We start from the raw sequence: 23233 nt of genomic DNA, 5'->3' as shown, positions 1-23233 counted from the left end.
GGACGAGTGAGTCGACGACTCTCTAACAATGCCATCCAAAGGACGAGTGAGTCAATGACTCCTTAATAAAAACCACTAAACAAGACAAATGAGCCAAAGGCTCTCTAATACTACAACTTAAAGGAGGAATGAGTCAAAGACTCTCTAATACAACCACTAAAAAGGATAAATGAGTCAAAGACTCTCTAACACTCTAAGACATAGCATGTCTTTTAGCTCAAAAGAGAGACAAACAGGGGAGGTTCTATAAATAAGGCACTGTATGCCTCCTATGGGAAAAGGCGGGCTCTAAGCAACGAGGCTTGTCCCCAAAGGAGAGCTGCCTAACCAGCTGTCAAAAAGGGGCAATGATAAATTCGCACACCCTCGGAGTACGGAGTACGCATGCCCCCCCCCCCCCCCCCTATAGCATGATTTGACATGAACAGTGCACAACTTTAACACTTTTTGACGTCAAATCACGTTATAAGGGGGGCGCATGCATACTGCAGTGGGTGCGAATTTATCATTGCCCGTCAAAAAGCTATTACAATTCCCAAAAAGCCCTTATTCCCCATAGTTTAATTGAATTTTGTAGATACATTATCATATTTTTTTTAGATAGAAATCCACACCCCTTTTCTTATAAAATATCAATCCCTTCATTTCACACTTCTAATTAGCTGTTAAAGTCTAACAATTCCCACAGAGCTGTCAACAGTTGATCAAGATGTAGAGTGCCATTATCAGCAGTCCAGATACCACAGAGTTGTCAACAATTCCCACAGCTGTGAACAGTTAATAAAGCGTGAGAGTGGCATTATCAGAAGAAATTAAAGGTGTTTGGATGTCATTTCGCTTTCTTAATTTACAGAAACAAAAGAAGAAAGAGCATTGATGAACATAACCTACAACAAGTACCTGAACACCAAAGGTGTGACATTACCAACACCTAAGGCCTTTCACTCATGACTGAATTGCTTGGTACAAATGGGTTCCACACACAACTCATCCTAAGTAAATATTTCAATCTAAATTTTATATAATCACTTTTAGTTTACAACTGCACATGATCTTAGAATAATTTATCTACAATGCATATGAAGAGAAAGTAGAACAAGAAGAAGTATGAGCCTTCTTACTAAGGGGAGCCGTCGGTGGACCCATTCTTTGCCATTTCAGAAAACTGGTTAGTGTTATGTTTGGGATCTCTCGCGAACCAGATTTCTACTTCTTTATCCTCATCATCTTTGATAATTTCGCTCCATTTGTCTTTGTAACAGTTGAAGAGGCCAGGTCATAGAACTGTACAGACATTCATTAAAAGGGTTGGGTTAGACAGCCAAGAAGTTCCAAATGTCCATTTAAGATAATCACCAAAACATACTTTAAGGTTTTCAAGAGTGACAGAAACATTACAGAGTATTTCCTAACAAATAGGGGTGCAACTTGGATCGATTTTCGGCAATTCAGGTCGAGATTTTACGTTAAAATTGGGTCGGGTTTGGGTTGATTCCAATTCATTTTTTAGAAGAAGCTCAATCTGACCCGACCCAAGTTGCACCCTTACTAACAGCAGCCATGGAGCTCGCAATCACTTAGCTTTGAAAGCAATCCAAAACATTTTAATTTTCAGTAGGAAAATGGCATTTTGGAACAAATAATGTGGGCATGGACTAGCATTCATACTCCCTAAATGAAGAAATTAACATTCTAAAACTTTTTTTTTTTTTTTTTGCACAACAGCTATTGAAAAAAGCCTGTGATCTGGCTCTCACCAATGTTTGATCCACCATGGCATAGTCAACAAATAGTCAGACTTTCTGTTTGATTGAGATGGTTCCGTGATTAAATTAGTCAATAGATTGGACAATCTTTAAAAAAAGAGTATTAAATAGAGGAAACAAAAGAGAGCTTACCTCGCAGACACCATGCAGCAATAACCGATGAAATGAGTATTGAACATGGAGCACCAGGACATCACCATCTTTACTATCCTTAATGAATGCCCATACACATTCCTAACATTAGGATCAACCCTCTAACATTCAGATCGGAGGGTTAGGATCAACCTATGGAAATGAGTTTTGGGGCACAACCTATTAAGGCTGTGGGCCATCTAACGGACGGCTTGGATCATCCTATGGTGCGGGCCATACAGTACTTTTTTAAATAAAGTGAAGAGTGCCCTCATCAAAACACAGTAGTGCTGATAACATTTCCCTAAGGGCCCATTTGGATACCTCATGCATTTGTATTTTGATTTGGATTTGAGTTTTGGATACAAACTACATCAAGCATCTTCATGATCATGTTTTAAGAGGGAGGGGTTGCTCCTGGAGCTGCGACGGTGAAGGAAGTTGGCACAAATATTGATTTCCAAATAATGTCACGCAGAACAGATTTGAAAATCGGATTTTTTTTGCACTGTCGTAGCTGATTTGGAAATCTAAAGAATCTGATCCAGTTCAAAATATGAACTAAATCCAAATCTTAATCTTGTGGGTATCCAAATGCAGCCTAAATGTTTTGGCACTAAACAAATTCCAATGGGCATGTTCCAAGTCATTTTCCTATTGAAAAAGGTGAAAATTTAAGATTTGCCTAAAAAGGTTGAACGAGGGGAGTACATGTACTTCTTTCCTATTTTCGTACGTTATATACATTACCGGGGCTGTATGGAAACATGGATTTTATAATCCTGGATTTTACAGGGTAATAAGGTATGACCCACATTGAAAATATCAAAACGGGTTTTAGCATGTAGAATCCTGGAATATAAAATCCATGTATCCAACAAATTTTGGCCATGAACTCCTTCAATGGCTAAAAGCTTTAAACAACCTCTCGTATTTTAGTAAGATATAACCAATGTGGATCATTCAAAGACCTAGCAAATTGGCCTTCTTTTGTAAATGCAACCCTCTAATTTAAACTCTCTTTGCCCTTCTTTTTTTTATGCTTCGGTAAAATACCTGTGAAATATTTTTCCCGGGATGATTAATGCAGAGCCAATACAAAACTCAAGATGTTTTCTGTTCTGATGTCGGATACAATGTCTGAGGCTTAAACTTATGATCCAATGTTTCCCACAGGGATAGGTTTGTGCTTTAGATTGCTGCCTTCATAAATCTACAAACATTCAAAACGTTTCTAAAACAACATAGATCAGAGACCAGGTATCTTGCACCAGGCTATAGGGATATGCCCCAAATGAAAATATCTAATGTTGAATTTCCTCACGATTTTCCTCCAGTTGGAGAGTTTGAGCTTCCTCGCTCTTTTCCGCCTTGGGACTTTGAGATTCATCAGCTTCTTCAGAACTGTCCTGCATCTACATGTGGCAAAAACCAACACAAAAAAGTCACAACTTCTATGAAAAAAACCAATTAAATACTCACCGTGTGCTCAGCCAGATGGTGTTGCAAGAATTATATGAAATTGTAGCATTGAGAACAGCAAATGTTAATCTCTCTTCTCATAATATGTTTTGCAAGTACAAGGATAATAGTCATTACATCAAAAATAACAATTGATCCTATTCATCTTTTAACTTCTTTTAAAACCAAGTTAGAAAGCAATAAATGTTAATCTTTCTTCGCATCGTATGTTTTGAATTTTTTTTCCTATTTATAGGTAAGGTGGAATTGAACCTCCGACCTCAAGGTTGAAGAACAAAGCCTTGACCAATTGAGCTAGAGGCTAAACCCCAGACCAAAGAATGTTGTTGGTGCTGAATGCAAAATCGAGATGTTTTGCATTTAAATTGATCGTGGCAATTGGAAACGAAAATAACATTGCCCTATTTATCTCTAAATTCTTTCAAAACAAATTCAGCAACTAATCTGTTTGAGTAAAAGAATCCAAGAATGGAATAGAAGCAATGTTTTTCACATATTCTTCATAAGAGCAAAACATTACCCAATGTTTTATAGTATTCAGGAAGCTGTGATCGATTCTTGAATACTTAGAGACATTGGCCTCTAATGTCAAAAGGCAAAAGCCAGATACAATTTAGAAGATGGAAGAAATTGGGCAGTCCAAGAATGGAAGGATGTGTTAGACAATTACCCCCAGATTCCTGAGACTAGCTGTAACGTCCTCTTGTTGCTGTTGAAGGGTGCTCCTCAGCTCTTGAAATTCCTAATGCCAAGCACGTCAAATAATGCACAAACATAAAGAAAAGTAAAGAATATAGTAAAAGCATTCATTAGACTTACTGATCTCAGTTGCTCCACTTCAACATTGAGAGACTTCTTAAGCTCAGAAAGCTCCTGCATAAAATCATTATTGACATTGTGAGTGGGGGTAAGAAAATCAAAATATTTGGCCACAAAAAGGCCACAAAAGAAACTAAAACTAAACGATGCGGGAAATAGAGAAACTACTTGCAGGATGAACAAAAGAACAAGAAGATTCAATGGATCAAAAAGACTTTGAGGAGAAAAATTCATAGAGCAACTTGAAGGATTATTCACAAATTTCTTACCAGCATTAAAATATCTAATCCTCTGTATGGCTGCAACTAATTACAGCCCCCGTGTTCGTCAGCATAGATTATGTCACAATTCAATTGAAAACTGTAACACAGAAGTTTTGCATGCCACAAATTTGATCACTTTTACGATAGCAGCAAAATGCATCCAATGTTTTCTAATTAGAAGTTCATGTGTTATAACCTTAGAAGCAGGAACCTTCTCTCAGGGTGCCACTCCCACCTCGGAACCTCGATCTGGCACTCCTTAGAAAGGAGCTTCTAGGGAGCGCGACCTCAAAGAGATGGGAACCGCTCTCATGACGCTCTCAGCATGCTTCTATTACTCTATAAGTCCCACCATCACCAACTTCTTTACATCAAACTCATCCTACTCTTCAAAGTATTTCATTAGAGCAAGCACAAAGACTTGTTTATCATCAGAAGGCACGAGGAACAAGTGCACGCAAATGAAGATGGTTAGAAATTAGCCTTTAGATGTACTTCAATTTTGAAAGATACATATGAAAATGGATAGAAACTATTATTTTTTTATATACTTAAATTTTGAAAGATATATAAAGAAAATATTACATACACGCTCCCATGGTACTCCCAAACCAAGACTCTTCTAGACCCCATGCTTCCCCGTCCCCACTCCCGCTCCCGCCTCTAGCCCTGCACCTATTTCGTGCTTCTAAGATTATAACAAACGATGTGATTAGTTTTATTAGAAGGGATTTGCTAACATCCATCGCAGAAGGCATTTCACGGCTGGTCTGTCGCAGGTCAGACCAGACACCTCGTCTTGTGAATGGATACGAGGTGTCTCTGGTCTAACCTCCATTCACGAGACGAGGTGTCTGGTCTGACCTGCGACAAACCAGCCGTGAAATGCCTTCTGCGATGGACGCTAGCAAATCCCTTATTAGAATGATCTTTCTAACATGAGTTGAATCATTAGTGCCCATCTAGACAACTATTCAAGCGGACAAGATGTCAATGACCATTTTCCTGAACTTTGGTACCATGCATAGCTTATTTATGGGAAAGAGGAAGGTCATCTTCAAGGGCATCCTAAACTAGGACTCAGTCCAATTCCACCCTACAAGTGCATGGTGGCGTGGATGTGGGTGATACCCACGATCGATAGGCAAAGGTGCATAATCGTACTAAACAGATGATCCTAACAGTGTAAGTAGTGGCATGCGTGCTAACATAAGTTAAAAACCAAAAAAAATGTCGCAAGCCATTTATATGATGGTTAGGATTTTATGATCATTGCACATTTTGTAGGTGGGTCCATCCAACGTGAGCCACCAAATGCGGACCGGATCATCAAGATTATTGTCCCTCTATGATGAACGGAACACAATTTTGGGGGTCCTTGCATGAACCATTCCTCCATCTCTAGAAGAAAATGGCTGCCAACATTCTCCAAAGGGGAACGGTATGAAAACACGTTAGGGTCAGGGTTGTCCTAAGCAGCCGTCCTAATATTGCCATGGGTACCTAAATAGGGCTATATTTGGCATTTATGAAAGATGTAGGGGTACTTTAGTACTTTTGTCGTTCAAAAATGACCATTAATGTATTGCCACGTAAGCGGTATAATAGGGAGGGCAGTGGGAAGGTAAGCAGTATAATAAGGAGGGCAGTGGGAAGCTCCATGGCATGGGCATGTCTTCCTAACAGCTATTCTTCAAATAATATGGGATTGGCAGTTGCAAAAACATGGTTTTATCACCAACAGCCCTTTTACTCTCAAACTTATGGAGGTAGCTAAGCAGAGTAGCATAGTAGCGGATTCTGATACCAAAGTTCTGATAGCGGAATGCTGTGATATGAATATAATGCGGAAGCTTTAGTATAAGGTTAAGGGTAAGGTATTGGAAGAATTAGAAGCAAATTATAAAGAAAAAAAGAAATGTTGGAAGGGTTGGAAAGGGAAGTGGGAAAAGTTGAAAGGGCATGTGAAAGTATTGGAAAAGGGATTAAAAGGCATGAAATTAATGGAGATCTTTGTTGAAAGGATATTGGTTGTGTATGGAATCCTATGAGGAATTAATGGGGACTTGTTAGAGGTGGAATGGTTGAATCTTGGTAAGTAGTTCTTGGTTTCAAGAAAAAAGGGATTAGTGCTTGGAATACAAGAAAGTTTGGTTAAAACGAAGTTCTTGGGTTGTTAAAAACTTGGTTAAAGGAAGAAATGTTTTCAATGAAAGTCAAAGCGGTTTCAAGAAAGGTATGTTACAGAATTGGGTTTGGGCTTTAAAAGAATCAAGAAGAGCATGAAGAAAGGTGGTCGATTAAAGATAGGTATATCGCTTAGCTTTAGGAAAGTCATTGCGTGGTGAATGGAGTGGCTCCAAATGTTAATAGAGTGCTGTGATTTGTGGCAAAGAAAGGGAATAAAGGAAAGTCTCAGGTGAATGGGAGACAACGGAAAAATAAAAGGGTGGTGCAAGGTGGCAGTTTAAAGACTTAAAATCGCCTACCATTCAGGGGAATTGTGCAGCTAATGGAAAAGGCAGCAAGGGTTGTTTGCATTGGGCTGGTTGTGCGATCAAAAGCTTACTAAAGTTACATGTGTTTAGGGCTAAGTTTGCAGCCAATAGTAAGAGCTATTTGTTGTTGGGTTCTTTCATAAAACCTGCAGCAAAGAACTTGGTTCTTGGTTAGAACCAGTTAGGGCTGTTGTTGCGGCTTGAGGACATAAGGAGATGGCGTTTTGGGATCGTTGTTTCGCATCAAAGTGAGCAGAAAATAAGGGAGAAAATATGGGCAAGATTGAAACAAGAAAAGTGGTTGGTTTGCGCTAATTTCTGTGGACGGGGTTTTCAATCAGAGAAGGTCTCTAAACAAATTTCAATTTTATTTCATAATCAAATCAGCCCGTTGATTTCGTTACAATGCATGGTCTTTTATAGACTTTTAGGTTGTGTTGGCAAAGTTCTTAAAACCCGTTTTAATATTTTTTCAGATCTTAAGATCATTAATTATTAAAAATCACATTTGGCATAAAAACTGGAATCATTTTTCTTGATTGTATTTTCGCTCCAGAAACTTTTAAAAAGAAACACAAAATAGTCATTTCCCACCCGGAGCAAAAATAACGAATCGTTTTATTGGGGATAGCATCTTTCTAATAACACCCTTTGTCCATCTTCCATACCTTTGAGTCCTTTTTCATCTTCTCCAAAAAAACATGAGAAACTTGCGAAGACTCCCGGTTTCCAACCGCCGAGTTCCATCGACCGCCTAAAAGGCAAGTAAGCTCTCATCATCCCTCCCCCCCCTCGTGTGCTGCCCTCCCTCCACAACATGTCTCTCTGAGCAATGGCCACAGCTCTCTTCCTTATGCAATGGCCATAGCTCGCCTCTTGTCATAACCCATCTAGCTTCTTGCGACAATTTAAAAAAGGGTCTTTCAAGTGTGTTTCTAATCTATTTTCCTATTTACAAATGTTGTCTGGCTTGGATCTTGGTAAGGTTGTTTTCAAAGCCGCCATTAAACCTGCAAGGATTTGTCTTGTATTTAGATAGGTGGATATGGCATCACATGCTTCTTTAGATAGCATTTGGTAGTCGATTTTAGAGAGCTGGGTGGTGGTGGGGTGGGTGGGTGGGTGTGTGCGGGGGGGGGGGGGGGAGTTGGGGGTTGCTACCCGAGCGTTTTATTTTTCAGTGAGAATGATTGTCATGGTTTTTCTCTTATTTGGTGTTGATGTTGGCATCTTAGGGTAGTTTTAGGCCAGAAGTTTGTGAGGCATGTCCAAAGCTAGTTGTTTTTTTTTTATTTATTTAACTTCAGGGGTTGATTTGGGGCTGAGATTGGTGGTTTCAGACGTGGGTTTCGGATTTTGGGGTGGTTTTAAGGGGAAGAGGTTTGGAGATGACCGAAAGTTGTTGTTAGATTGATTTGTTATTAGCATTTCAAGGTGTTTCTAGATTGAGATTGGTGGTATTAGAAGTGGGTTTTGTTCGTTTAGGCCAAAGTTTCTATAACCAGTAGATTGAGGTATTTCAGGGGTTGATTTTAGTGGAGAAATTTCTCATTTAGATTGAGTTTCTACCTGAGCTAATTGCTACCCTATCCCCTTGCTGAGCTCATCTCTTGATAGTTGTGAGAGCTTTAGATGCAAACCTACCTCTGTTCATGATAGTGAAAGGAAGCACAAGGTAAATCCCTTAAATGCAAGAAACTATATTGAAATGACAAGTTGGTGGAATTAAGAATTTTCCATGTCGTTTAGAGCTGGATTTTCTTTCAGCTACTCTTCAATTAAATTCCTTCGTAAGTGACGTTTAATTCTACTCAGTCATTTCTTTAGATCTGCTCCTCGTTAGAACTTTAAGGCTCTGATCTGTTCAGAGTGGAGCAACCTTCTGTGAATCAGAATTTGAAATATCACCATATAATGTACATTAGTTTCTTATTTTGAACTACAATACCTTGTGGTACAATCCTAAGAATGTAACAATAAAACCAGCAATTGCATTGGTATTTCTACAAGGATAAGTAAAAGTAGCTTGAATGAAATGAAAGAAGTTCAAATTAAGCTGTTAAATTCAAAAATATAAAGCAACTAAGTTATCAATGATAAATAACCAAAACACTATCCTTATAACAGAAGAACCCAAGAGGAACTTACAGAAACCATAACAACGATAGGTCAAAACAATGATAATAGTTATAAGCATATTATAAACAAAACCAGGAAATATAAATATTTCAAGTAACATGGGGATTAAATTAGGTTCAAAAGAATCCAGAAATGAGTCCAGGAGCAGAAATGATGACTCACATCACGATAGACCTTAACTTGAGTATCCAATTTTGACCTCCAACTTTGCAAATCCTGCAATGCAAACAAATATAAATCAAACTGCAGCTACCTACAAGAAAAGAAACTGTGAAACAGCCAATTATTCCAAAAGCTTAAGCTGTTAGAGTTGGTGTTATCTAATCATTTATCTTCAACATGTGGAGATTCAAACCCCATTTCTCCAAAATTACCTGTTTCAACCCATGAATTCTAGTAAGCAACTCCGACCTCGATTCATTCAAATCCTGCCAATAGACATCAAAAAGTAAATAAAGAAAAAAAATCGTATGAATAGAAAATTAAATAATTCTAAAACCCTAACATACCGTAATCTTCGAGCTTATCGGCGTCAAGTTCTCTTTCCTCTGCAACCATGAGAAACAGATCCTCAAGTTAGGCAGTGCAGGAAAACAGATTGATCTACGATTTTAGACATTAATCGAAATAAATCCTAAATTCAAAAACCGAGATCTTGGACTATAAAATAAAAAAGGAATCTAGAACAATTTTTTGGCGAATTGAAAAGGAATGCGGGAAAATTAGGGGAAAACAGATCCATCTACGATTTTAGAAATTAATCGAAATAAATCCTAAATTCAAAAACCTGATTTTGGAGTAGAAAATAAAAAGATTCTAGAAAAAAAAATTGGAAAATTTAAGGAATGCGGGAAAATTAAGGGAAAACAGATCGATTTATTTCGATTTTAGACATTGATCGAAATAAATCCCAAATTCAAAAACCGAGATCTTAGACTAGAAAATATAAGGATTCTAGAAACAAAATTTTGGCGAATTGAAAAGGAATGCGGGAAAGTTAGGGGAAAGCAGACAGATCTACGATTTTAGACATTGATCGAAATAAATCCTAAATTCAAAAGCCAAGATCTTAGACTAGAAAATAGAATGAATGTAGAAACAAAAAAAAATTGGTGAATTGAAAAGAAATGCGGGAAAATTAGGGTTTGGAGAAGCTCCCACCGATGAGAGAGGAGCGATAACGGGAGGATATGAAGCAGAATCTGAATCTGCCATTGTAGCTAGCTCGATCGATGGAAATAGAAGAAAATGAGAGTTCTAGGGTTAGGGTTTTGTGGCTCGATCGATCCGAAATTCCGAATAGAAGAAAATGAAGAGTTCTGGGGTTAGGGTTTCGTGGATCTAGGGTTAGGGTTTTGTGGGGTGGGGAGGAGGGGGGAAAGGTTTTTTAAATGAACGGTGGAATGTCTGGGTCCCGTTGTACGGATCCTCTGTTTTGAATCCAATCACGTTGCGACAAAAACGCATTTGATTAGTGGGGTCCCCAAGCAGTGTGCGTAGTGCGCATCCTCATTTTCTATGGATTTGCTAAGGACCATTATTGCGGGGACCGCTGTTGCATAAGAGAGCAGCCACACAAGCTCACTTTTCAACAGATTTTGTCTTATTAATGAGGTGGCTGCTCTCTCTTGCAACAGCATGCCCGCGAGAAGATAGAAAATATTATCTTAGGAAAAAAATTTCCTCCGATCCAACAGGCATCGGGCTAAGGCTTTGTTCAGTTGGGTTCCTCGGGTATGATAATATGAGGAAATGATGTAGCAAAAAGGAAATGAAAAAGTTTCTTTACAAAAAAATGTTTTCTTAGTTGTTGGTAAAAGAAAAAACCCAAAGAGAGAGACAAGAGATGGCGGTTGAGAGCGGAAATTCCATGGTGATGATTGAATAAGCCGATTCACTTGTCGGCAAAAGTCGACAGACAAATCGGCTCTTAAATTAAAAAGAACAAAACCCCATGGGAAATAATTGTCGGGTTTTTTTTTGTTCCTGGGATTTATGTGGGAGAAAAAAATTCCCAGGAGATTGGTGGGAAAAAAAGTCCTAAAAGTATCCCGGTAAAATAAAAATCCCATGTTTGGTTGACTGGACTATGGTGGGAAAAAAAAAAACCTTTGTTTGGCTGCTTGAACTGTTGGGAAGAAAAAAATTCTTCTCAAGCTTATTTTTTGTTCCTGGGTTTTTTTTTGTTCCTGTGATTATTTTGGGATGGGATGAAAAGGCAATCATTACAAAAGTGGGATTAAAAAATTCACCACACAAGCAATCATTACAAGAGTAGGATTAAAAAAAACCTAGTGCTAAAAGGCAACCAAACATGGGATGGGACCAAAATTTTACTAAAACTTTCTAGGACAAAATTTTAACTGGCAACTAAACGGAGCTGGCACATTTGGCTAACATGACTTTTTTCATGATAAATCAGTTCCTCCAAGTGAAGTTGAGGGTGAAGTGGCTAAAAATCATGAAACAAAAACCAGGAAACTAGTGTCTCCAAGTGATACGAACTAGCAAAAAATCAAGCAACAAAAAACTCAACTTAAAATAGGATTGGCTTTTTCCTAATTTTTAGCCACTTCTCAGGCTCATCTCAGGCGTCCCTCTCAAATCTCTATCCTTCTCCCTACAACTTGAAGACACCCATTTATGACGGAAAAAATCCTAGATACCAGACATGGCGTAAAAGTTCGTAAAATTAACAAAATATCACCAAAAGGGATTAACACTGTCATAGCGCTGAGGAATGGGCCGATTGGGTATGTTTCCAAAAGAAATCTCTTTGCACTTTCAACCAGGACTAAAGGGTGGAAGAGATACGGCAATAGTGGATCACCATGACAAAGGCCCCTAGATAGAATTAACGAAAGAGTTAAATGAGAATCGAAAAGAATGGACATGGAGAGAGTGGAAACATAAGCCATTATTAAATTGAACAATTTACTTTAAAATTTCATAGAGTGAATCTAAGAAAATTCCATTTAAACTTGTCATAAGTTTCTCAACCAACATGGGTGAGTCAATAATTGACAAGGAGAGTTTTTGGACAGTGGTTTAGATGAAAACATGAATTTAATAAGAATAGAGGTGGCATTTTACGCGAAATAACACCCATTGGGTCCGACTCCAAAAACTTTGAAACCATCATCTGAGCCGTTGATCAGCTAATCGACCAGCAATCCAAGTGAGAGGTCTTGATACCATGCCAAAAGGATATCTTATATCAAGACCTGTAAATATGGACAAATGGAACACTTGATTCTTTTCTTCAACCTAAAATCCATGACCAAATACTATTCTGATTTGGGGTGGAGATATGGAATCAAACACCATATTGCACAGTTGGGAGCTCAAATCATTTCTCTATAACAAAACATTAACTAAGAAAATGAAAGCCACAGATATCGCTAGAGGAAGGGCTTGAACCACCTTCGACCTTGTGGTTAACAGCCACACTCTCTAACCAACTGAGCTACTCCAGCTTCTTGAAATCCAAAATCTATAGTGTAGAATATTAAAAAGTAATAATCTCATGTCAATTACATTGTAAATCTCAATGGTGGAAGAGTAAATTTTTGGGTGTTGCTATCAACTATCAGCTTGCCCCTTGATCTGATCCTTCCATCAGGTGTTTCCCATCGCAGATTACTAACAGCCTAAAAATTGTTCTCGTCATGCAATCTTAACCGTCCGTAGCAAAATGTTGAAAGTAAAGATTAAGTAGAAACGAAAATCTATTCTTGTTTCAATCAACGGCTTGCGGGCCACCGATCGGATCTTAGATACCATCAATGTTAGTTTTACCCCTAAGAATGATCCAGATCGAGGGCCCACATCAATGAGTCTAGAGTGGATTATTCACACCATAATATAGCTTCACTTAGTGTTAGAAATTTTTCACAGAGATAATGGCTTTCTTCATCATAGGGATAGCAAGCTGGGATTTATTTTATCCTTGAAGATACTTGCTATCCCAATTTACATTGACCAATGTCCTTGGATAAATATTACCAGAACAAAATTGTCTTAATATTGAAATCTTAGGGCTAAGCTGAGATTTTATTATCCTAATAAGCGTTACAACACTTTGAATAGCTAATCCCAATGGCAGGGTATCCAGGAATAGCTAATCACATAACTCACATGTAGACAATGTTATTGCTCCCAAATGGAAAACATACTATCTTTATAATCTTAAACATAGATATCACGTATAACTCTAAATATCCCTATCTCTAGCACATTCTGGTGGGACACCAGGATACCTAGTTCTATCATTACAATAATTATAGATGGTGTATTTCTTCCGGACCCACATAAGTCTCCTATACTGTAGGCCATCTAGGTCTTGGAAAGCCTTCTGGTCCCACCACATCTTTCCACGTGTAGAGCAAACTTGCGCAGATTGAGGTGAGGAAGCATCACAAGCGTCCACGTGGAACGAAGTATAAGATGCGATGAAGGGAGCTTTGGACCAATCAGTTTTCTCTAGTCCTCCTCTAGTAGCCCAGTCATCAGCATTCCATAGGCTTGAGTATATCTTCATGGGCTGGTTGAAAGGGAACCTCACTCCAAGATCCTTGCTGTTCTTAAATATCCTAATGGGTATCTCATCGACAAAGAAGCTGATAATTTACAAAGAGAAAAGAAAAATTAGAGATAGTAAGAAACAACATTTTAGTAAAGTAAATCATGGGTCATTTTATTTTTTTATGGGTAAGCTAGGGTTTAGCGGTGCCCCTGCAGATTTATTTCATAAAGAGAAAGATGATACAATAAAAGCACAAAACCCACCCTAACTCGGAATAAGCGAGAGAGGGAGAACCAAGGCTCAGCACATATGAGCGACAAACACTAAGCCTAAGCGATAAAATGCTCAATGCTTGTGAATTACAAAATCAGCTAATCATGGCCTCATGGGTCATCTTTCATTTAACCAATGCTTATTTTTGCAACTTTTTGTTGAAGTAAATCATGGGTAATCTTCCATTAAACCAGATCTTGTTTTTGAACTGAAAGTGATTTTTTTGAAAGCCACATACTAAGGTTAGTAGCTTAGTTCTAACACTTGATGGGTTTGGTGCTAATCAAATATTACAACTATCTGATTTAAATCAAAAGGTTTTAATAATCTGTTAGGCTGAAATCTCGGCGCAAGGAATGAATAATTCTGCATGAAAATGTAGGGAAAAACACACATACACGATCTGATACATGTTCCAGAGGATTGAATAGGAATGGTAATGCTTTGAAGGATCAAACCATAGGTATGTCCTTTGTTCCCTATCTCCCTTCCCTCCTGTAAACACATTAGTTTGAAGGATGTAGGGTTGATTGGTCCTATTCCCCAAGAACTCAAAGTCTATCTCATCATGCTCAGAAGTCTCAGATGAAAGCTGCAAAAAAAAAAAAACAATAAAATAAAGTGACAATTGCCAATCAATTAATAGAAATGGTTTAAATGAAACTTCTAATTAAAATTTGGGAGGTGATTTTTCCACACCCCCCACGCCTGTAGGATCGTACACGCCCCTTTTACATGAATTGTGGGCAGACTTTAGCTCTTTTTGACGTCAAATCAGGTTAAAAGCTGGGTGTATTATTCCTTAATGAGGGTGGAAAAATCATCTCCCTTAAAATTTATGGGCATTTTATAAAGTGTAACACCAGGGAAATGATATTTTCACACCTTTCCCAACATTCCCTCTCTCCTGTCTTTTCCTGAAAATGCTTCATTTTGAGGGAAAGACAAACAAAAGGGGGTGGAAATGAAATCATTTTTAGGTATAGGCAAATAGAAAGGGGTGGAAATATCATTTCCCGTTACAGAATGCTATAATGCGTCGTATTTTAAAATAAAATAGATAAAGCATCTTATTTGAAACATGATATTTATGTTTGATTCCATCCAATTGTTCGAGGATTGTAATAAATATCGATGACTAGAATTTCTAGAGAAATTGTCTAAGAAAATCCCTTACAATTGAAACAATAGTATTGTTTGTTGAGTGCTGCAATAGTGCAATGGTATTGTTCAATGCAGCTAGATGCCACCAAGGTTTTAAATTTTGGTTTCGGAATGAGTTTCGGTCCTCACCGAAACCGAAATTTCAAGTGAAATTTCGTTCGAAATCCGTCGAAATAGGAAAAGTAATATTTTATCTCTTATGAAATTTCAGCCGAAATTTCAGTAATTTCAGTCGAAATTATGTAACGTTTCGACTTAACCCAATTTCGGACCGAAATTTCGGATTTTGGTCGAAATTTAAAACCTTGGATGCCACAACCACAAGTACAATGGGCTTCTGTGAAGAAAGATAATGATACTTAGGTGAATGATATTAGTATCTATATGAGAGGATATAATAAGGTTTGGGTGCCCTTAACATTGGTTAGCTAAGCTGGCCACCAAAAAAAAGAGAACTTGATAAGCAAATCAATTAAACTAACAAAAGATAAAGTCAAAAGTTTACTATCATATCATGATATCAAGGAGTTTGTCGGTCAAAAAAGCAAGTTAAATTGAAAATAAAGCCCTCCCTAGTCTTAGGTTGGTAAAGAAAAAGGAAACCTTCAAGAGACTAACAATCAAAGCATCACATAAACTTTAAAAAATCGTTTCTGTCAACAATCAAAGCAAATGACTTTATTTCCAGGAAAAGACAAACAAAAGAGAGTGGAAATGTTGTCATTTATCTGAAAAGACAAACAAAAGGGGTGGAAATGCTGGAAAAAGGGGGGGAAATGCTGAAGAAAGGTAAAGCAACAGTAGGAAATACAAACAGCATTTGAAATAAACAAAGACAGGAAAAAGAAATAAGAAAATGTGCTTACATAGAAAGCAGTGACAATCCCAGCTGAATCTCCTCCCACCAGCTTTATTCTCATGCTGAAATGCCCAAACAAGTAGGAGCCTCTTGACTGAAATCCGGTCCCTTCATAGTTCACAAATGCATAAATCAATAAACTAATTAAATTATCGAAGACATGCAATTTTAGGAGAAGACTCCCATTGTTAAAAACATGTATGTTGATCTATATAATCTGAGATCGGCTGTGATCCAAAACCATTCATTTGTTGGGCCCTTAAATCGGCTGTGATCCAAAAATCATCTTTATGGTATGATCCTAACCTTCACTTAAAGAGTTTTTTGTAACTTATGTACTGTCCCTCGACAGATCAAAGGGTTAGGATCATACTGTGGGGATGATTTTCGAGGCATTGCATATTTAAGTTAGGGGTCTAAAAAATGAATGATTTGTATCATCTAACTATGTGGATCCCACTATTTCTTTAGAAAAATACATGCAAGTACTAGTCGTAGGGGTGGCAACGGTTCGGTTTGACACCCAAACCGAACCAAACCGAAATTTGAATTTTCGGTTCGGTTCGGTTAGGCCAATTTCGCCACCTCTTACTCATAATCATTGGAAATCGGGGGCAACGGTTCAGTTTCGGTTCGGTTTGAAATTTGAATTGGTTTGGTAACCGAAACCGAATTTTCGGTTCGGTTTCGGTTGGATTGCCACTCCTAACTTGTGGGCAGCATATAAAAACGCACATACACGGAGCCATGTAAATCACTTTCCTCTGGATGGATTTGTTGAATCATTAGTGCAAATAAAGCAACTAAAGACGGGTAATTTTCACCCGTGAATATATTCACAAAAACATGTGATGAACCACGTAAATCTTTTGAATTCTTGATCTGTGTTTGTTTGATTTCTTCATTATTTTCCATTTTCGTCGAACCTTAGATCGACAATTTCGCAAACCAAAGTACCTGAGTATTTATCGAGCACCACTTGAGCTTCAGAACCTCCATTAATGTACTTGATATGGTCACTCGCCCAACTGGGCACATAATTCTTCTGAAATGGCACGTCTACGGGCTTCTTTGGTGATGCACCCATAATTATATCACATAATCCACATATAAACATGCTCATAAACACTGCCTTATGCACCATATTTGCAAATCCAACTACAGAAAAAGAATAAAAAATGAAATTAAACTGGAGGGTAAATTGCTAACACATGAGAAACTTAGACGGTGATACACCATAATCTAGTTGTTAAAGAGAAAAAAAGGGAAGTGATATATTCACCCCTTTTCTTACTAGGGACAGCCCCCTCTAGTGTATTTATGACCACTCTTTTACACTAGAGGGGCTGTCCCAAGTAGAAAAGGAAGGGTGGGGAGGGGAATATATCACTTCCCAAAAAAATGTGGTAAGTTAGGAACAACAAACCAGGTAGAATATGTAGAGGAGGAGGCTTGTAAGAGGAATGGGGTTTGAGAGAGAGAAGGGGGTGGAGTTTTACACATTTATATACACCAATGAAATGATATGTGGCGAAAAAAGATACGTGCTTTTTCGGTGCTTGTTGTGTAGGGACTTTAAAAATGTTAATTTTGTCGGTAGGGAGGGAAAGGTGGGGTCTCTGCACATGCATGCACGAGTGAAAAGGAAATAAAGCGTGTGTAGGTAACATGATGGCGGTTTGGTCTTTTTGTCCCCTTTACCAATTGCAGTGGAGAACGACAAGGGGCAATGTCACCGAGGTTTTAAATTTTGGTCCTCACCGAAACCGAAAATTTTAGCCAAGATGTTCCACTAGAAAGATTCTTGTTATTGCTTCGACTCATATTCCCCAAATAATGGATCCCGCTCTAATAGCTCCGAATAAATGAAATACATGCTTTAAGAATCCCAGGGCTCAACCCTGGACAGGCGGTGGAAACTACCAAGCTGGAGTACAGTAGGGGCAGAGGGAATTTCCGGTGGAGTGGTTGTACTAACACCACAGACAATACCTTTACCACGCCACGATAGGTCGGGTCCTTCTTTTCCGGAAATTCTGTCAAGTTGTTCGAAATTTAAGCTGAAATTCTGTAAAAGAATATAAAATTTAATATTTTATCAAAAATTTTGATTGAAATTTCCAAAATTTCGACCCAAATTTGGTAAATTTCGGCAATTTCAGTTTCGGTCCTCACTGAAATCAGAAATTTAAAATCTTGAATATCACTTTTAGGATCAGTGGTAAAAGACAGATTATGGGTTCTAAGGAACATAGAGGTGACTTTCTTTTTAGAACGACCATCCCCTATGGATTGGTATGGAGCAATGATGCTTAGATAGTAAAGTTCTAAACTTGATAATTAATGCATGATTTCCTAGTGGTTTAGATGATGGAACCTACTCAAAATAGGATTGTTTAGATGACGAAACCTACTTGAAAATGCATTCTGTAAAATTGATTATGGAAAGCGCTTTGAGTGCTTAGATAGTGAAGTACTAAACTTGATAATGCATGATTTCCTATTGGTTTAGATGATGAAACCTACTTTTGTTTAATTGGGGACCCACTTAACACAAAAATGTGGGCCCTATAATGTCATGGTTGGTCTCATCACTTCAACCAATATGAGCCCAAGGCCATGTTTGTTTTAGATTTTGAGAACTGATTGCGAGTCCAAAACGGACTAAATGATCCAAAATATCTGTTTAATTTTGAGCCGAATATTTTGAGTCCAATATTCAGTGAAGGCAGCTAGCAAAACGGGAATTCGTTTAAAATAAAGAAGAGACGCACACAAAAAAAAAAAAAAAAAACAAAATCGGATCTCAAAATTAGTTTTCAGAGTGCTTTCCATAATCAGATCTCAAAATCCAAAACAAACAAGGCCTAGAGGAGGTGTCCCAAGTAGAAAAAATTAAGGAGCGAATATATCATTTCCCTAGTTTTTTTTCCTTTTCTATAACTATTAAATATGCCTTACAAATTAAAAATTGTTTATAGCGTAAATAGGTTGTACAGCGTAGATAATTTCCATAGGATGATCCTAACCCTTGGATCGGTAACTCTTTTGTTGAGTTTTGCTTTAGACTTAATGGAAATTAGGATAGAAATTAGCTGTGAGCACATTATTAGAGTAGAAAATTTAAAATGATTTTGAAGATTAATTAAGAGCACATTCCTACCTCGGGGGCATGGACCATGTCAATGAGTTAGCCAATCCAACAGAAGTGCACTCTGAGCCCCATGATATGATGGAAAATTATCGGCCATGCCTGCATTGCATGAAAAATATTTCTGACAGAAAAGTTTTCCTTGAAATTTGTTTGTCCCCACAAATTAGAGGGACATGATATAATATAAGTAATTAAGTATGGTTAACAGCCTGAGTTAAAGTAATCTATTTCTGTTTGTGAAAAAAAGTGAAGAATTTTAGAGAATTTCTATTATTCTTGGATACAATACAATTAGCCCTAATGAGTGATTATATAGAACACTCAAAGGTTTACACATAGAAAGAGATAAACATAACCAAGGCAAGAGATAATTCTAGAAATCCTATCTACTAAGTTTAGCCTAACTGCTAATTTAAGCTAGCTACATAATCTAGCTAGGTTACTCATTCAACCCACTTGCGAAATCGAGCACCATGGTGATCCAATGGTGTGAATTCAACATAATCTGACTGTGAGATCTCAAATATTCTAACATGCCCCCCCCCAAACGTATGTGGATTTAAAATCAACATACGTTTGATTACAATGAAATTCTCAAATAAGAAAATAAAATTTTCTCCCCATGAAAAAATGAAATCTTTTGATTTGAAGCGCACTATCGAAGTTTGATGATGAATATGCACTGATGTTGTTGCGAATGTATATTGCCGAAAAGACGCTGCTTGCTGATTTGCTGTGAAGAAATGGATGAGAATAAATCATAGCCTCAATGGGCTAGACAAGAAGCCTCAATGGGCGAGTAGTAATGCAATGCCGGAATGGGCAAGAAATGGGTCACTAGGACCAATGCCGGAATGGGCTAGAAATGAGTCATTATGGACCAATGCCGAAATAGGTAACAAAGATGAGGAAAAAAAAACAAAGAGATGGGCGGCAATTAGCGGCAAAAACGATGACGGCAAATATTAGCAAAAAGAATTTTAGATAATTTCTATTATTCTTGGATACAATACAATTAGCCCTAATGAGTGATTATATAGAACACTCAAAGGGTTAAACATAGTAAGTGATAAAGTCATATCACCTCATCTTATGTGACATGACCCAAAAAATGATAACCACACCCCATTTTAGCTATTTGCACCCTTTTATTAATGCCCTGTCCATTTTTTTGTCGATATTTGCTTCATGGTATCAAAGCATAACGACCTAGCTTGGCTTAATCGTGAAATTTGTTTTCCGGTGGACGGCTATATTGGCCGTCCGCCCTGCCCTGTTCAATCTCTTGTTTTTTTTTTCTTCATAGTTGACTCATCTTTTGCCTTGTTTCATCTGCTAAGCTTTTTTTCAAAAGGGTAGGAAATTTTAGAAAAGTTTTTCCTCTCCAGACTTTTCTAGAAAATTCCTGGAATCCAAAACATGAAAGTGTGACCTACATCTTAAATCTCAGCAGCACTACGATTTTTCAGGAGGGAAGTGATATATTCACGCACTTTTCATCCCATCCCATCCCATCCCATCTAGGGTGCGTATGGATTGCAGGAATCAGGAATCAGGAATCGGTATTGACATCACATTCCAATTCCCCCCTGTAAATGAAATGCAATTCCAATTCTAGTGTTTGGGTGAGGACTGAAATTCAACAAGGGAATCAGTCGTGGTTCCTATTCTAGTGTTTGGTAGTAGACCTGGCAAAAGCGACCCGTGCCCGCGGGTCGACCCGACCCACCCGCAAATTTGCGGGCACGGGTCTAAGTTTTAGTGACCCGTGAAAAACTAACCTGCGGGTGACCCAACCCGCAAAAACACGGGTCGGGTCGGGTCAACCCACGGGCACCCGCATTTTTACGTATTTTTTAATTTTTCTTCAGAATGTTATGAGCACTACTGTTTTTTCCGAGGGAACTCCTCACTTTATAAAAAGTACGGTATGGCCCGCACCATAGGATTATCCAAACCGTCCATTAGATACGCCATAGCTTAAATAGGTTATGCCCCAAAATTATTTCCATTTGGTTGATTCTAACCCTCCGATCTATAGAGGGTTAGGATCAACCCTCTAACATTCAGATTGGAGGGTTAGGATCATCCTATGAAAATGATTTTTGGAGCATAACCTATTTAGGCTATGGCCCATCTAATGGACGGTTTGGATCATCCTATGGTGTGGGCCATACCATACTTTTAATAAAGTGAGAGTGCGCTTATAAGAAAACAGTATTGTGGATAACATTTCCTTCGGTTTTTTATTTTACAAGAATTTGCTACCAAACTTCTCACATGGCAACTTCTCGGCATGGGGCCATCCTCGTGCAAGATCCCCGCACATGGCAAATGTTGCTAGCAAATAAAAAAACAAAAAAAAGTAATCATTACACCCAAAAAGTAAAATAGCTAAATTATAACGTTTTAAATGAAAAATTACCTAGAAATGTTTTACAAATAAAATATAAAAGGTCATGACAATTACGGAAAATAACAGAGATGCTGTCAAATCGGATAATTATTACAATCCCATAGGTGACCCGCGGGTTGACCCGGCCCACCCGCGGGCCGCGCGGGTCACCTAAATTCTGACCCGCAAAAATGCAGGTCATTTCCTCACCAGACCCGTGGACCCACACCCGCATCACCCGCGGGTTGACCCGGCCCGACCCACCCGCGGGCCGTGTGGGTCACCTAAATTCTGACCCGCAAAAATGCGGGTCATTTCCTCATCAGACCCGTGGACCTGCACCCGCATCACCTGCGGGTTGACCCGGCCCGACCCACCCGTTTGCCAGGTCTATTTGGTAGTGTCTCGACTAACATGGGAATGCAATCAAATTTTCAATAAATTTTCATTTTATCAAAACAGATTTTAAGAACTTCTGTATGCATGATAAATACTCCAAAAGGGCCATGATGAATTTTGGTATAGTAGTTACTTCTGTATGCCGACAAAGAACTGTACGGACCACGTCATAGGTTGATCCAAACTGTCAATGTGATGGAACACAACATAAATAAGTTGTGCCCCAAAAATCATTTCCATAGGCCGATCCTAGCCCTCCAATCTATAGATGTTTCCATAATTCCTTTTATCTTAAATCGGACGGTCAAGATCACCCTATAGTTTTTTAATTAAAAAACCATAAAGGAGGGGGGTAAGATCGAAATTATACGGCTTTAATGGGTGCCTTTGTTAAAAGCATAAAGGAGAGGGTAGGATTGAAATTATATGATTTAATGGTGTCTTTGTTAAAAGCATAAAGGGGAGGGTAGGATTGAAATTATATGAGTTGAATGGGTGCATTTGTTCAAAAAAGTCAAGAAATGTGACGTGTAATTCTCACGTAATTTTCAAAAAAATCGAAAAAACTCTCCTCTTTTCATCCCGGCTTATTGTAGTAGATAAGAAATTAAGTAGACATTACATATATATAAGTTTTAATATTTTTGGCTAATCCAACACAATGTCTGATGCTCAAACAGCTTCAATGTTGATATGTATTTGAGGACTTTCTACAAACAGCTTTGAGGACTTTTTACAAACAACTTAGGTGTAGCAGCGACTTGTGCCTTTTGAGGACTCTCACCACTTCAATATTGTCGATTTGCAGATGATTCCTTCTTGGCACAGCCAAGAGATACAATTCAAGGCCTATGTCACATTCAACTTCAAATTGAACTTTAAACACCTCATTCACTCCAAAAACCAGGGATCAGCTTCGAAAGGAGCATCGTCTTCTTCCACTGCAAAAACCAGGGAACACCTCATCTTCTTCCACTACAAGAAGCCTTCTCCACCCGATTTGGTTTTCCTTCTGAAGTAGTGATTTTTTGATCGGGTTGAACAGGAAGCGAAGGATCAAATGATCAGAACCCAGGGACTGTAAAAACCTGTGGGAGATTCAGATCGAACCCTTCGATCGTTCAATTTCTCGGTTGTTTCTTTAGTTTCAGCTTAAATCTCTTTTTCCATTTTCGCTTTCGAGGGCTTTTTCGAACCAATTTTTAGCGTTGTTTTAACTGTGATTCCAGGAATCAGAATACCACCTCCTTTGCTGGGTAACAGAAGACGCCCTGTATTCCGCTTCAAATTCCACCCGAAGTTGTTTATTCCATTCACTAATCCCAACCAAACACTGGAATGACCAAATTTGGAATGGGATACCCA

General features: G+C 38.2%; 2 protein-coding genes across 2 annotated transcripts; both read right to left on the bottom strand.

Moving 5' to 3' along the window:
- Positions 1–2994: 2994 nt before the first annotated feature.
- On the bottom strand, positions 2995–10486 carry LOC143883818 (uveal autoantigen with coiled-coil/ankyrin). Its single transcript, XM_077387113.1, has 7 exons — positions 10261–10486; positions 9609–9647; positions 9474–9527; positions 9262–9315; positions 4200–4253; positions 4051–4122; positions 2995–3313 (listed from the first exon to the last, which is right to left on the bottom strand). The coding sequence occupies exons 1-7, from the start codon at positions 10312–10314 to the stop codon at positions 3203–3205; spliced, it is 438 nt and encodes a 145-aa protein (XP_077243228.1). The 5' UTR covers positions 10315–10486; the 3' UTR covers positions 2995–3202.
- A 2647-nt stretch (positions 10487–13133) lies between these two features.
- On the bottom strand, positions 13134–17445 carry LOC143858967 (putative xyloglucan endotransglucosylase/hydrolase protein). The gene is made up of 5 exons (XM_077369675.1): positions 17347–17445; positions 16878–17078; positions 15928–16028; positions 14296–14489; positions 13134–13718 (listed from the first exon to the last, which is right to left on the bottom strand). The coding sequence occupies exons 2-5, from the start codon at positions 17062–17064 to the stop codon at positions 13313–13315; spliced, it is 888 nt and encodes a 295-aa protein (XP_077225790.1). The 5' UTR covers positions 17065–17078; positions 17347–17445; the 3' UTR covers positions 13134–13312.
- Positions 17446–23233: the final 5788 nt, after the last annotated feature.

The sequence above is a fragment of the Tasmannia lanceolata genome, unplaced genomic scaffold (assembly GCF_043159265.1).
Source record: "Tasmannia lanceolata isolate RefF3 unplaced genomic scaffold, GAP_Taslan_0.1 ptg000002l, whole genome shotgun sequence".
Taxonomy (NCBI): domain Eukaryota; kingdom Viridiplantae; phylum Streptophyta; class Magnoliopsida; order Canellales; family Winteraceae; genus Tasmannia; species Tasmannia lanceolata.
The sequence above is the reverse complement of the archived record's forward strand: the minus strand, read 5'-3'. Positions and strand labels throughout refer to the sequence as shown.